A 16,256-nucleotide genomic window follows, 5' to 3' on the forward strand; every position below is an offset into this window, starting at 1 on the left:
GAGTTTCTAAGGCCAACAATACGGCTAGGGTTAAAAGAGATCATCTTGGGAAGACTCTAGGGTTGAGGAATCATTCTATCACCTTGGGAAACACTTATATTGATTAAATCTCTTGATCACGGGAAGAGATTTGGGAAAAGGTAGAATTAGGGTTGAAGTCTAATTCTTGCAACTCTTTTGTATTGAATCTTGTTGTAATAAAGTTTTCTATCGATAGTGGAACGAAGAGTCTCTCTCCCCCAGAGTAGGTCGGTTTTGACTGAACTGGGTAAACATTTGCTTCGTGTTCTTTACAGTTTTATCGCTTATCTTTTGTTCGTGATTATTATTGCTATTTCCACGTTTTGATTGCTTATTCGATTTGCTCCACACATCAAGATTATTGGTGTGATTCAATTCGAATTCACAACAATTGGCGCCCACCGCGGGGCAAAGGATCAAACGAATTAAGTATCATGAGTTCTAAGTGGGAGATTGAGAAGTTCACCGGTAAAATTGACTTCGGTTTGTGGAAGGTGAAGGTACGGGCAATATTAACACAACAAAAGTGTGTCGAAGCATTGTTGGGCATATCGAATATGCCAAATACTCTCTCGAACGCAGAAAAGAGCGAGATGAATGATAAGACTTTGAGTGTCATTATCTTGTGCCTCACGAATAATGTGTTGAGGGAAGTAGCTAAAGAAAAAACTGCGACGGCCATGTAGACCAAGCTGAATGCGTTGTATATGACGAAATCTTTGGCACATAAGCAGTGTCTGAAAGAACGGTTGTTTTTCTTTCGAATGGTGGAGAACAAGCCTGTGGTGGGGCAACTTTCGGAGTTCAACAAGATCATTGACGACTTGACGAACATTGATCATTGACGATATAAATTTTCAATCAAACAGTGAATTTCGTAAAATTCATATTCGATAAATCACTTGTCCACGGTGACATTAGCCATCAAATACCCCATAAAATTGCAAAATTGGTCCAGACTTTTCAGCATTGCTTAGAGAGGGTTAGTATGTATTAACGTGGATAGTGAAGAAAAGTAGCGCGTGTCTGTTTTCCTTATCTGTCAGTGTTTGTTTATTTAGGAATGTATGTAAGTCGGTGAGTCAGAATGAGCATGAGATTGAGAGGTACCGAACGGATCATTCAATTCAAGTGTCTTAATCCAAATTCCATTTTATTCTATTTATTTATTTATTTTGTGTAGCTATGCCTATATATATATATATACACAAGTTCACCACACCACACCCACTCAACCAACCTAATACTGCTTCACTACAACAACTACAACATGTATGTATGTATTATTTTTTGAGACATACTAGCTATAAGGTTCTCTCAACTCACACGAAGAAGCAGAAAGTGGAGTGCAGCCAAGGATGACTTGCCGGAAATATATTTATGTCATGCTCATATGCCGGCAAGTTGTTCTTGGCTACATTTTACTTTTTCCTTTTCATGTGATCTTCCGAGGACTCATCTTGAATTTTCAGCCTCTCAACTAAAATAATGTTGCTATGTGATTCAGTTACCATTGCCAATCATATATACCATACCATATCAATAAACTACCTTTTTTTTGTTAAATTATGATTTACTGATAATTTGAAACAAAATAATTGATCAATAATTAAATGATCATCTTATAACTTTTATAGAAAAAAATATTCTTAGAATAACTAATAATTATATAATTTTAGCTCATTTTTAACAAATGCATGTATGATAGACTATTTTTTATTTTTTTTAAAATTTAGTTACTACAACAAATTTGTAGTATAACTTTTTACTAAATTTAATATAATTTAGTTTTTGAACCAAATACGTTAACCCCATTGATAATTTATGTTTGGACCGGGCTCTATATGTTGGTATGTGTTATAGTAATTCTTTTTACAAGATGTGTTATAATTGATTTAAGTTACTTTAATTTAATTTACTTTTTCTTGTAAATAAATGGAGATATTACACTTAAAAGAAAAAAAGCTTTGTGTCAATTCAATACAGTAGAATTTGAATTACGAGGAAAGCGACGCATATGTTACCACGAAATGATGCTTTCAGCTTTGCATGTGATTCTTATATATTATTGAGGTAAGGTAATTGCATTTTTTTTTTTTTTGAGTGAAGAATTTGGCTAACATGCACCAAGCTATAACATGCATATTTTTTTTTGAGGTAAGGTAAGGTTATAGCTTGTAAAAGGGGAAAAAGATAGCAACATATATGAGTGAAGAATTTGGCTAACATGCACAAATGCACCATATGGTGCATGGTGCACAAGTTAGTGTTTTTATTATATCGAATATAAATTTTACAAAATTTATCGTTGGATTGAAAGTTTATATCATATAGATTATTCATAATTTTTTTTTGAAAAAATTGAAAATCATTTGATATGTTATTGAGACCCGTCAAAATTAACGGTTTATAAATTTTTATTAAATACCGTTAATCTTTACGAGTCTCAATAACATATCAAATTATTTTTAAATTTTTTTATGAATGATCTATATAATATAAATTTGTAAAATTTATAAACCGTCAAAATTAACGGTTTATAAATTTTTATTAAATACCGTTAATCTTTACGAGTCTCAATAACATATCAAATGATTTTTAAATTTTTTTATGAATGATCTATACGATATAAACTTTCAATCCAACGGTGAATTTTATAAAATTCTTATTCGATATAATGAAAACGCTAATTTGTGCACCGTGCACCATATGGTTCACTTGTGCATGTTAGAACTTGCCGTGAGTGACATGACAACAATATAATTGTCAATTTTTTTTTTACTAAAATTACATGATGGCACAAGCTTTTTAAGATGCACGAGTATTCCTATGACTGGAAAATAGGAAGGATCAAATTACACCGGTGCAATTTTAAAAAGGAAAGATCAAAACAAACTCTATTTCGGTCATTTCGGTACCAGTTTGGTGAATTATGGATCCAAATGGAATTCTGTGCGAAGTTTTGAAGTTGTGACTCGAAAGCAGATTTTGTGCAGAATTTTGGGGGACAGACCTTCACTAAAACGGTAATTAATCTATATTTGTAACTCCAAATTTAGTGAGGTTTGATTCTGTGAAAAGATAACTTGATTACGGTCATTTCGGTATATGTTTGGTGAATTATTGATCCAAATTGAGTTGTGTGCGACGCTTTGAAGTTGTGACTCGAAAGCAGAATTTTACGGGGGGGCAAAATCCAAAAAAATACAAAACAGGGGGGTAAAAATCCGCGTTTTAAAACAGGGGGTAAAATTCCGATTTAATCAAAACAGGGGCGATAAAACTACATTTAAGCCTTTTAAAAAAGTTACACTCGTTAATATCTCTTGATTTTATTATTTTGATCTAATGGCTATTAAAGAAACACTTATAGACTCATATGACTCTATAATAAATTACAGAATTTCCTTTTTTATTTTCTTGCCTTCCATTTTTCATTAAAACAAGTACAAGGTGTACTTGGAAATAGGATACAAAGGAAAGGAAGGCTCTACTACAAAACCAATAGATGTTTTCTCTCCCCACCCCCGTGATTCTTTTATACCCCCCAATATTCCGATTTTGCCCTTGCAAAAAACTTCGGTTCGCAGAAACTGAATTTTTTCTAGTACAAATTCAAAGTAAATTTCGGTTTTCAAGGCAAAAAAAACTTCGATTTCTATAAACCGAAGTTTTTTGCAAGGGTAAAATTGGAAATTCAGGGGGTATAAAAGAAACACGGGGGGTGGGGAGAGAAAACATCAATCCAATAACAACACCAATACAAAACCCCACCCCAAAGCCCGTTACCCTCCAAAATACACAGGAAAACTCAACAAAATCAGAACTCACGTGACTTCTTTCTTTTCTTTTTTTTTTATTAATAATAAGTGAGAAAAAAAAGCTGATGTGGCAGCTGAGTCACTTAAGTGACTTGTCACATCAGCGTTGACTTGGTCAAAATTGACCTTTTGCAAAAAGGGGTAAACATAAGGGGGTAGAACTGCTATTTTGAAACATAGTGGGACAAAATTGCAAGTTTCTAAAATATAGGAGGTCAAAAGTACAATTTAGCCCAAAAAAAAATTATATTCAAATTGTATATATAAATATAATGTTGAACATTATTTGTGTTTTACACTTCAAAAAAAAAAAAAATTATTTGTGTTCACGTAAAATTTCTCTTTAAAACATTATTAGGGCGTCGATTTTTTTATTCACCCATGGTACCCAAAATTCTTGGGTCGGACTAGAGTACAACTGTTTATGCATTATATAGCTTATTTTTAATATTTGTTAAATATTTTCTAGGGCATCAAACTAATTATTCATATATTTTATCAACACTTTATATAGAAGAATAAAAAAATATGGATGTTAAAAATTATAAGAAAATAAGTTGAATAATCCCCTCCAAGAGCTTAGGTCGTGAAGGCTTATGCATCCCTCCTTCTCTCTTGCATAATTCTTAGACCAAGAGCAATGGTGGAGTTGAATGGACTCTCAATAGCAAAAAACAGGCCAATGGCATGTTTAACATTGCGTTGAAAATGACATGGAGGGGAGAGAAGATGAAAACATTCAACAGAGTTGAAACTGACAAAGGAGGACAATTTTTATACATTTTTTTCGGTTTCAAAATTTGCAATTCTTCGGTCATATATTTAATGCTTGAGATTTTCGTCAAGCCGATCTAAATCAGATTTAACTTAGTGAGAGATTAAGAATGAGCAGATTTCCTACGCGTTTTCGTTTAACTTTTCCGCTACTTAAATAGCGGATGTTATAAAGATGAGAATTTTTTAAAAATATTGTCCGCTACTGAAGCAGCAGTCGTTATAAAAATAGAGTGTTTTTGGGGTGTCCGCTATTTAAAAATGTCTTAATTAGTGATGATATTAGGCCACGAGTGTAATTGGTTTGGGCCAGCTCAAAAAGCCCACCATAAACATATATTAAAAAATCATGATAATTTGCTCTTGGAAATTGACTTTTGCCACCTTACTAGTTACTCGCAAACCCTACACCTTTTTCATTTTATCCTTCCGCTACTTAAGTAAGTAGCAGACGTTATAAAAATGAAAATTTTTAAAAAATGTCGTCCGCTACTTAAGTAGCGGACATTATGAAGGTATAGTGTTTTTTAGAATGTCCGCTACTTAAGTAGCAGACATGAATATTTTTTTAGAATGTCTCTCTTGCATATTGTTGATATTGTTATCAATATTTGTTACTCTTATCATATCAGTTTTAAAATCAATAACATTATACTTAAACTACATGTAACATTATACAATGGATTGCACTTCTTTTTTGACTAATAAAATAAAAACAGTTAAATACTCTTATTACAAGTTTTTCTGAAAGCAATACTCTTATTAAATTTATAATCCAAAAAAAAAATACTCTTATTACAATTTGAAAAGCTTTTTTTTTTTTTTTTTGAGAATGGAAATCTGAAAAATCTATGTGTTAATTTTTGCTTACAATAAGAAGCCTCTAATCAATTTCTCTTTACTTAAGAGTTGCTCCTTAGTATAGTATAAGGAGTTGATGATTTGGTGTGAAACATAGACAATATTAAATGTTAGGTAGCCCAAATCTCAGTGCTCAGTCCCTTCTAGGAAAGTACTGAAAATTTTGTCTGTTTGCATATCTCATTGACCACTAAATCTGTCCAAGAAAGTCACATAAAAAAGAAATACATTGATGACAATGACCATGAAACACACAATGTAATAACAAATGCATTGATGACAATGACCATAAAACACAATGCAGTCCAAATAATTTTTAATAGACTTATGATAAATTGTACACAAATTTTAGTTTAACAATTATTAAGTCTGATGTCGGACTTAAATTTTGATTTTTTTTAATTGTATGTGAATTTTTAATAACTATTGTCATTTCGTCTATTTACCAATAAAATTTAATAATTTTTTTAGAGGCCTTAAAGTTAAAGTTTTAACCTATATTTGATATCACGGTAAATGCATCAGAATCACAATGATCGATCTACTCTAATTTTGCAAAAAGTACATTTTATAGTTTTAAGAAATCATAGCTGATCATCGTAATTCTGACATATCCACCGTGATACTGAACATATATCCTTAGTAGTCTTACTCTTGAGGCAACATGGATGAAATAGCCATCAGAGATAAATTTCATACATGCTTAGGAAATTTCCTTTGATGTTGTCAAGAAAATAACCATAGTTTCATAATATTATTATTATTATAGCATATTCCTTCCTCCACTTCTCATCCATGCACCTTCCTCCCCCTTTCCAAGATGACCAATTTAGCTTCTCCAATATTCCAAGTTACAACTTTTGAATTATATAACCATCCATTCATCCACCCTTTTAAACCATAATAACAAGTTTTCTCATCTTTATAGTCTAAAAAATAACTTAACAACCATGGTTTTTGCAGAGGAGACATCACAGAGTAACAAGAACTCAACTTCTTCTCCCTTGTTTGGTTTCATAGACCTTTTCCTATACTTAACATTTTTCAACAAAATCTACATCTTCTTCTCAAGTTTTTTCTCTTTCCTTCTTTGCCACTTTCAATATGGTAGCTCAGAGTCAGAGGTAAGAGAGGAGAAGAAGGTTACAGAATCTAATGAGTCAAATGCTGGCATCATTGAAAGAGATGAAGTTAAAATGGTGATGGAAAAAATGGGATTTGTTTGCAACTCAGAAAGTGAGGAACTTAATGAAAAGTATGGTTCTAAGGAGCTTTGTGAAGTGTTTGAGGAGAATGAGCCAAGTTTGGATGAAGTGAAGCAAGCTTTTGATGTTTTTGATGAGAACAAAGATGGTTTTATTGATGCAATGGAGTTACAAAGAGTTCTTGTTATTTTAGGATTGAAAGAAGGATCAAAATTTGAGAACTGTCAAAAGATGATCAAGCATTTTGATGAAAATCATGATGGAAGAATTGATTTCTTTGAGTTTGTAAATATTATGAGAAATCACTTCTGTTAGTTTGTTTGTTCCTTTGTTTAATGATAATATAATTAAAGGCATTTATCTGTTTTTTATGTTGATTTCTTCAAAATTATTGTTTCCCCCAAGTAGCATCTTATTCAAAGAAATTTGCTTTGGATGATTTTGTCTATGACGCACTGAAACAAACACGGACACCAGTAATAACTTAAGAAAATATAAGTAATTGAAGCATACTATATGCATAAGTATTGTATCGGTTTCGGATACTAACATGTGTTAAATATTGAATATACAAAGTGAAAATTGAAGTAGATGAATATTCTATTCTATAAGAGTACAAAAGTCAAGCCAAGTAGGTAGAGAAGAGTCAAAAGAAGGGAGGGAGTACAAAGACAATGAGAAGCACATGCATATAAAATGCAGACTGAAACAGACTTGTATGAAGTCTAAAAAAACAAAAATTAACAACTTATCAGCAACATGGTTCATGCAGAGGGAGAAATTAACAACTTATCAGCAACATATATTTCAAAATATTACAAAAGAAATTAGGTTAGTATTATTGATGTTGTATCAAAGTCCTACATTTTTAAGGTTCTCTAATTGTTAAATGTATATATTGATTAAAAAACAACTATGTCAAAACATTTCAAACTTTCAGATTACCATAGTAAGGATCTGTATGTTTTATGCATATTACTGCAAACATGATGATATGATACATTTAATTAAGATCTGTTAAAAGTCTAATATAAGAGGAATGTTAGAATAATAGGCCTTGTCCTTTCCATTATCTTGTGATAGATTATATACAAAGAGAGTTTCCTATACAATTATGACTAATCAAATACAATAATGACTAATCAAATATGATTATTGCTAATCAAATACAATAATGGTCTAATAAGGAAAGTGAGCAAATGTGAGACAAGATGGCCTGCTAGCAACACCTTTATACATCGATATGCATGCCGGCAAGCCATCCTGACTCAAATCTACTCTCTCTACCCTTCATAACAGACACTTTCAGAGAGAACAACCTGCAAACACCATTCAATTTCAACCACACTTACTGGTTAGCATGTATTATGATATTGAGCATCACATTGTGGCCAATTTATAAGCATAGATGGACTGTGGATGGTTGGAATCCTTAACTTTTAACACATTGACGCGACGTGGCTATGAACTTTTCCCCATGCTGCTCCTTATCCAAAATCGTTCTTCTTGTTTGGAATCAAATCAAACAAGTTGACTTATCAGCTCTTATAATAGCAAATTTGGTTCTATAGTAAAAAGATAACACACAATAACACAACGATTAATCAGTGATCACATATAATTCGGTCTATTGTGCCTTCGTATCCGAGTGCAAAGTGGCTGATTTACGGAGTACTTTTCTATTATGCAATGAATTAGAGTTGCATAGTACTAAATAACTACGGTCCACTCGGTCCACTATGTTACACTGGAGTGTCTTCCCGCGTCTGCCGACTTATAACCGAATACGAGACATAGTCAACATTAGCCAATATCTCTTCCCATACCTTAATGTTGATTCATTCATTTACTGTTGTTGTGGGAATAGAATAAAACAGAATATAAACCAAACAGGAACCCATTAATGGTTTTCATACCCCATTCTTCTGATATGGCAATGTCCTAAATCAGAATCAGAATTTGTTCTCACTCATCTCAACAGATTCTCATTGAACTTTGACTTCATATTATTGGTTTTCTGATTGGATACTTTACATTATAAGTACTGTACAACAAAATAGTATGCGTATTTTCTATCATCTGTGAACGTGTCAACCATACTCATATGCTAAACTGCATATCAGTCTAAGTTACATCAGTACAGAATTCAACCACGTACTCTTATTCTTCTTGTTCTTCTCAGCACCATTTCTATAACACAGTCAACATTTTCAATAAATTATAGTTTAATCACATCTATGAATTATATATTACACGTATATAACACGTACTACTTTTCAACTTTAGTCACACTTTTACTTTTCTAAATTCTGTATCAATGGCAGGAATTTTATGATTAATTTCACTTACTAGAATCAAATTCTTAACTGGAAAATCTAGATTTAGTCAACTGCTCATGTCCAAGTGCCAGAAATTGAGATTATATTGAAGGAAATATATTAAGTCAACTTTTGGTTGTTTCTAGCCTATGGCAAAAGTGAAAATTGATTCTGAAATAACAAAGATTGCTTTGGATAAGAAACAGCAAGGCATGGCAATGTAGGGCCATGTCTAGCTTGAAAGAATTTGGGAATCAACTTTATCATCAGTTGTGTGGATTTTGACATGTAGGATTCATTCTGCTATTAGGCCATCTCTGCCTATAAATAAATAATGTTAAGCTGCAAGTGCAATGTGCATGTACTGAGCTGAAATATGAGAGCTTATGGATCTCAATAATGTTATATTTGGATTGAAGTGTCTTGTATGAAAGTGTTAAGAGTAGATTTGAGCCAGGGATGACTTGCCGGCATCCTGCCTGAAAAGCAAGGGATGTTGTCTTGCTGGCAGGTTGTCCTTGGTTCATGTTTGCTCTCTTCTCTCTCACATCAGACTCCAAATAGCCTTCTTCATTGCAACCTTTCATTTCTAAATGCTTTAGTATAATATTGAATTGAAGGTGGTATAGTATCTCAATACACATCCTACGGTATAGTTCAAATTCATAGTTTAAAATATAAACATTTACAAGTTACAAGAGGCACCGAGGGAGTATATAAAAACACTGAATAGATAGACAGTAGAGTGTTGTATTTTTTCAACTTAACACTTGGCCAGTTTTACAAAGATCATCAAGCATTATATGAGCTGATATGATTCCCCCAAAATTTAACCTGTTAAATATAAAACTTATATAACCAAAAATGGAAGGGAAAAATATTAGTTCTGTCATCCAAAGATCCCCAAGGAAGCAACACTACATTGTTAGCATCCAGTCATTGTCTCAGGCCACCCTAACTGCAATGCCAGTTTAACTTGGACCCAATATCTGCGGCCGGCAGGCGATCAAGCCTCAATAATGCTGCAATATACAACTCATGTCATATGAGAAACCAATATGGGGGGGGGGGGGGGCAAATGCAACAACTTATCTGACCAAAGAATCGATCAAACTAGCCGAATAGGATTCAAGTCCAAGGTGTTGAATAATTGGAAAATAGATGCAACAATTTGTCCAGTGTTTCCGGAGTGAACTTCCTAGCAAATAGGTAACATGGTTTCTGAATCCCATTCCATAAGCAAGGCCAACTTTGCACTTCTTTCTGTAGAAACACAAGATAATTAATCAATCTGGTTTATTCATTCTCAACAAATCAAATCAGTAAAAATCTCATACACCATACCTTCTCATCACTGGTGACGTGTACACTAACGTCAACGGACTGCAAATATAACAATTACAGTTAATATCCTCGAAAAAATAACTTAGAAGACAAAATGAAAAGGCAATGTTCAGTCGACAGATACTTGCACAGTTGTACTACACTTGACTTAACTACAAACTATCATAACATTACGGAAAGGGGATTCCCCAACTTGATGTCAATTTCAATTCTCCTAAAAGTTTGATTGTGTTTAAAATATAAAAAAAAAAAAGGAAAGAATTGCCATTGCAATTTAACCACGAAGTCCTACCTACTTTTAAAGAATCTTCTTTTGAATTTTCTTATGGGTGAAATTGTTTCATTCAATTTTTAGATATGAAAAAGCATAACTGTCATCCATAAAACAAAATTGCATTTTTCCTTTAAACCAGCATCACAAGCACTTCTGGTAATATCTAAGAATGCATGCACATGGATTGCCAACATGTATGTAACTCTACTCAAGTGGTACTAGTCAATAGTCCCAGACCTGTACTTGTATTGACGGAAAGGGATGCAATGAAATAAAATGACATTGATTTCCTAGCTGCTAGCCAAAAATAATATGGATTATTATAAAAGTTAGTTTTAGCAAAACTATACCGTGATATTCTTCAAAAGCTCGTAAGTAACATCATGAGCCCTATATGATTTTGGGTGCCATTTTCTCTCAGACCAGTCAACATGGGTTACTGACCAGTTTGCAATTCCACCAGGATCAACAATCTAAATCAAAATGCATAAGTTTGATCACATGAAGATTGAAAAATGTTGGAAAAAATAACAAACAATAGAACTATATTACAGTTGAAATTCTCACCTGGAAGAAGGTTGGCAAGTAATGCTCATCAGCAATGCAATTCCTCCCCTCCAAACCAGGCTGCGATATTCAGAAATTTCACATTAATATCAGATTTATATGTCATGTCATAGCTTCATGGTCCTATAAGTGATTAATAACTACATGCTGTCTATGACAATAAGGTGTTGCTTTTCTAGTTTGGACAGGAAGCTCATTTCAGGAATTCACAAATTCTGAATTACATATGGAAACTAAATGATCTAATCATCTTAGGCTTGGGCTAAAGTGAAAGAGTAAGACAAGTGGTGCACGGTGCACCAGTTGTCAATAACTCTATAACGAATACGAATTTTATAAAATCTATCGTTGGATAGAAAGTTTATATCGTATAGATCATCTATATAAACTTTTAAAAAAATTGAAAATCATTTGATATGTTATTGAGACTCATCAAAATTAACGGTTTCTGAATTTTATTAAATACCGTTAATTTTGATAGGTCTCAATAACACATCAAATGATTTTCAATTTTTTTAAAAATTTATATGGATGATCTATACGATATAAAATTTCTATCCAACGGTGAATTTTGTAAAATTCATATTCGTTATCGGGTTATTGATAAGTGGTGCACCGTGCACCACTTGATGAACTTGTGCATAATAAAAGCAGCCATCATCTTAACCATCTAAGCCACAACACTGGTACATAAGATGACTAGCTATAGATCATTTGCACATCAGTTCTATATTGCCTAGGACAATAAGGAGTTTCTTTTGTAGCAGTACAGATATGGCATTTGAAGTCCTGAATGTTGCAAGGGACACTGCTTATATTGCCTAGGACAATAAGATTTTTCTTTTGTAGTTTACTTTAGGAAGCAGTACATATATGGGATTTGAGGTCCTGAAGCGTTGCAAGGGACACTGCTTCCCAAACAACAAAAGAAACACCTTATTGTCCTAGGCAACATCAAACTGTTGGTATTCAAAATTCTAAATTGCTGGAAGAAATAAATATGGTTCACAAACCATTATGAGATCAAACAAAATTGCTCAAGTTTTAATAACAATATATAAAAACAACTGTACCTGGCAGTAAGCCCGAAATTTTGAGTAATACAGGTAGTCAGCCATAACTATAACAGCGTGCTGCCGCTTCATAGAAAACCACTGCAGAAGAAATTGAACAACAAAAATGAATCTACTAAATGGATCACGTGCACACATATCAAACAAAACACTCGATGGAATAGATGTGTCGTGAAACTGATTGGGCAAACAAGAGATAGTGTAAAGAAGTTCACACAAGTATAATTTTTGTTATTTATAATTTTATTTGTCACATTTTTTTATAACAAAAGACTCAACTAATGCCATGTGCTAGAGTTGATATGTCTAGTGAACTCTATTGAACATATATCATAAATAAAGGCTACGGAACAATGGGAATTTCAGTTGATCCAACTAGAATCCTGTGAAAGACAATTGTATGCAACCCTAGTCTGGACAATCTTTTCAATAAGCAATAAAAGGGACAAGCAAAAAAGAAAATCATCTTACAATGACATTGAGTAATCTAACTAACAGCTATAAGTTGTAATAAAATTCTACACCTCAGCTTTTCTAGAAGCTACTTCATCAAGTTTTTCCATGAAATCAACTTATATGGGGCTTTCCGTAAGTTAGAAAATAATACTTAATTTAATTGAAAAGCAGTCAAAAGCTAGCGATTAACTCAAACCGGGCACAAACACTTTCTTTAAATTTTGCATTCTGTGAATAATAACTAAAATATCTATTTAAAATACTGAATTCTATCTCCGACATGGCTTCAGCAAGAATATACCTGTGCACCCTTTCTAAAGTCTTTCACCTCAACTTCAGGTAACATGCGCTCTGAGTACCTCCCATTCCCATGAGGACCAGGATCCTTAAAGCTAATAAGAAAAAGCAAAATTTTGCATTAGCAAATGACATCAGGTTGATAGCAAAAAGCAGAGAGAGCTATTAAATCAATAATAATAAAATAAAATAAAAAAATTACTATGTAACATTGCATAATAATTCACATACCAGTCTACATAGCTGATATTCGTATGCATCAGATAGTTGTAAATATAGTCAAAATGATACAGAGGCACACAGCTGCAAAAATCAATGTAAAAAACCAGAAATTAATTAAACCAATAAAACTAATTAATCAGCATGAACAGAATATAAGCAATCTTGCTATAAAAAAAAAGAAAGAACATAAGCAATCTCATAACCCATTTACCTATCAGAAAGTAAAACAAAGTGCTGGTTATCAGGATCTTGAAGGGCAGTCGCCAATATCCGTCTCTCTGCATCAACCATAGAAATTTTACCCCACACCACCTGCAAACAACATGACTTCTGGTTACATGAACCACCACTAGAAAACCACAGGTTTCTGGAGGGCAGACAAATTACACTTGACATCAATATTACAACTATTATACCTAAAACAGTTAAAACTTTGAAATACTTTCAGCTTGAACCAAAAAAAGTCAGCAATGAATTCAAAAATACCAATTAATCACAAAGAGGATACATAATTGCTCATGCCAGCCAAATAAAGTAAATTTGGAATTAAAACCCAGACTGAACCAATTGAGGTTATACTTACTCCAATGAAAAAAAAAACATATGCTACAATTTCATACTTCTGTTTAACAAGAAAAAGTGCAATAGAGTTTTATACTTCTGTTTTAGATTCCAAAGCTAAACAATGGCATCTCAAGTAGCCTTGTTATGTGGCTACTCGTGTTCTCCTTTCTGCTCTGGATAATATAACATATCTATGATGTAGAGGTATTAAAACATTACATTATACTTCAAAACTCATGCATAAAATAGTTATAAGCTTATATAGTACAAGTTAATTTCTAAAGTCAACAATAATATTCTATTTTCCTACAACCAAAACGCAGAAATCATGAGTCCAACATAAAAGGAAAAGACACGTATTTAAAGTATGATTTTCGCAAGAGAGCATAAACACAAACATACGAGATAATACAACTCCATAAATGATACTAAACTAAACAATAACAAGACTATATGTACCTGATCACTGCGTATATCCCGATTGACAAAGTAACGGCTCACATGAACTGGTTTAGTCTTGGAAGCATGCACATAAACTGAGAACTTCCCTTCATGACCCTGCCAAAAAGGAGAACATCGTCCAGGTAAATGCACACTACAGATGAATGGAATTCAGAAGCATAGAAAAATCAAGTATCAACCAATGACATCACAAAAAAGTTCAGGATATTCATTCATTACACCACAATTACGAAGAGATTATAGAAAATCATATTTCACAACTTGTATATCTATGCCACACATTTTAAAGGTCAAATACTAAGCACCAAATAACATTTTGAGGCAAGGGTTCATGGATATGACTGAACATCATTGTCACAACTGTTTCCAATAGCACTTGTCTGGGAAACGGGAACATGAGTTTTGTTGTGGAATGCTGTATATAAATCATGCAACAGTCTCTTTTGCGCATCATTACCCAAAATTGAGAGAGACTGCTACCAATTTTCATGCAAAGCATCGGTTCCGGCTGAGAGTGCAATAAGCAGGCAGCTCCGCTTATTAACCACTCTAATTCAGTTTTCTGACAGAATGAATGAAATTCTCAAATTCTCCCAAGCCCCAAAACCTAATACTTCATTTACGAAGCCCTAAGAATCATCGAAGACAAGTATATGAATTCGAATCACAGAGGATTTTTGAGTGTCATTTGAGCACGTCACAAGCCATTTCTCTTACTGATAAAAGAAATCCAAAACATCAATTAAACTATTAAACTGGCAGATATTGTATGTGATTAAACAAGTGTCATAAGTATATTTCAAAAGGGAACATCAACTGTCATCAAAACTAGTAATTGATAAACAATAGCTTGAATGTATTTAAAAAGAAAAGTAAATTAGTCAATTCTTACTTGGAAAAAGTTGTCCCACAATTTTTCCAATGGCAAAGAACCGGGCGACAAAAACATAAAGGCAATCTTTGATATTTTTGCAATAACCGGCGGTGAGTTCAAAATATCCTTAATAACAACCCGCGATGCAATCTCCTCATCGGTGTATTCTCTTGCAGGAACAGGTGGAAGCCAGTCAGAAAAAGTCTTGCACCCTCTAGAAGAGAAGATGTAACAGGCTGAACTAGTTTGCGGCGGATACATATAAGCCATGATTAGAAAGACGCATACGAACAACACCAAAACAATAATCCACGTCGGTTTCTTCATGTGTGGACGGTGGCGAGAACCGGGCAATATCTGCATATCACCCATACTGCCTAAACGCCAACCCTTTTCTGACTTCATTTAAGTAAATAATTCATCAAAATTCCCACATCCAAAAACACTTCTTTTCTTCCACAGACACAAAAAATCAAGGGCAAATAGCCTGGTCCCTACAATGAACCCCAAATGGATTGATGCAGAAAAATCTGAAAACAAAAACACATCTAGAATAAGTCACATTTCTTAAACCACTAAATCTTACACTAAAATTAACTCCTAGCAATTAAAGATTATAAGTAAAAATTGGAAATTTTAGTTAAAAATTAAAATATGCATGAATCATACATAAGCGGTGAAAATCAAAGAGTAGTAACTACTACTACTACTACACCCATTTTCCTGTTTGGGAACAGAGAAAGTAGAAAAACTGAAATTGAAAAGGATGAAAAGAAAATGAGAGATTCTTTGTGTGTACCTGGAATGCGATGCGAGGAGATTGAGGAAGATGAAAAGATTGATTGATTAATTAACGTAATAATGAAATCAAATCAATTCTTGTCTTGATGATAATGATTGTGAGATGGGGAATTATGATAATAATGATAAGAATAATGGTGTTACTACTAATTAATACTCCGTATTAGGCGTTAAAAAAGAATTAAATTAAATTTGAAAAAGAAAGAATAGTGGTTGTTCGTTCGTAGGTTAAGATAGATAGATTCTGGGAATGTGTTATTGTTTGTTTGTTGTTTCGGAAGAAAAAAGGAAGAAAAAAAACGCTTTCTATTCGCAAATTGTT

At 33.0% G+C, this 16,256-nt stretch overlaps 2 protein-coding genes across 4 annotated transcripts; one reads left to right on the forward strand and one right to left on the reverse strand.

Annotated features, from left to right (window-relative positions):
* The first annotated feature begins 6,198 nt into the window (after positions 1-6,198).
* LOC123908403 (probable calcium-binding protein CML46) lies at positions 6,199-7,053 on the forward strand. Its single transcript, XM_045959023.1, has one exon. The coding sequence runs from the start codon at positions 6,428-6,430 to the stop codon at positions 6,995-6,997; it is 570 nt and encodes a 189-aa protein (XP_045814979.1). The 5' UTR covers positions 6,199-6,427; the 3' UTR covers positions 6,998-7,053.
* A 2,600-nt stretch (positions 7,054-9,653) lies between these two features.
* On the reverse strand, positions 9,654-16,256 carry LOC123909410 (glycosyltransferase BC10-like). Of its 3 annotated transcripts, XM_045960241.1 has the most exons (12): positions 15,933-16,256; positions 15,152-15,663; positions 14,257-14,355; positions 13,445-13,545; positions 13,243-13,314; positions 13,016-13,106; positions 12,259-12,339; positions 11,186-11,245; positions 10,969-11,091; positions 10,345-10,383; positions 10,098-10,263; positions 9,654-10,022 (listed from the first exon to the last, which is right to left on the reverse strand). In XM_045960241.1, the coding sequence occupies exons 2-11, from the start codon at positions 15,536-15,538 to the stop codon at positions 10,129-10,131; spliced, it is 1,188 nt and encodes a 395-aa protein (XP_045816197.1). In that variant the 5' UTR covers positions 15,539-15,663; positions 15,933-16,256; the 3' UTR covers positions 9,654-10,022; positions 10,098-10,128. The 3 variants fall into 3 exon arrangements, with proteins under 3 accessions (XP_045816197.1, XP_045816198.1, XP_045816199.1); XM_045960242.1 differs by having other exon boundaries at positions 9,654-10,263; positions 15,803-15,939; XM_045960243.1 differs by lacking the exons at positions 9,654-10,022; positions 10,098-10,263; positions 10,345-10,383 and having other exon boundaries at positions 10,963-11,091; positions 15,933-16,247.

This window comes from Trifolium pratense, linkage group LG2 (assembly GCF_020283565.1).
Source record: "Trifolium pratense cultivar HEN17-A07 linkage group LG2, ARS_RC_1.1, whole genome shotgun sequence".
NCBI lineage: Eukaryota > Viridiplantae > Streptophyta > Magnoliopsida > Fabales > Fabaceae > Trifolium > Trifolium pratense.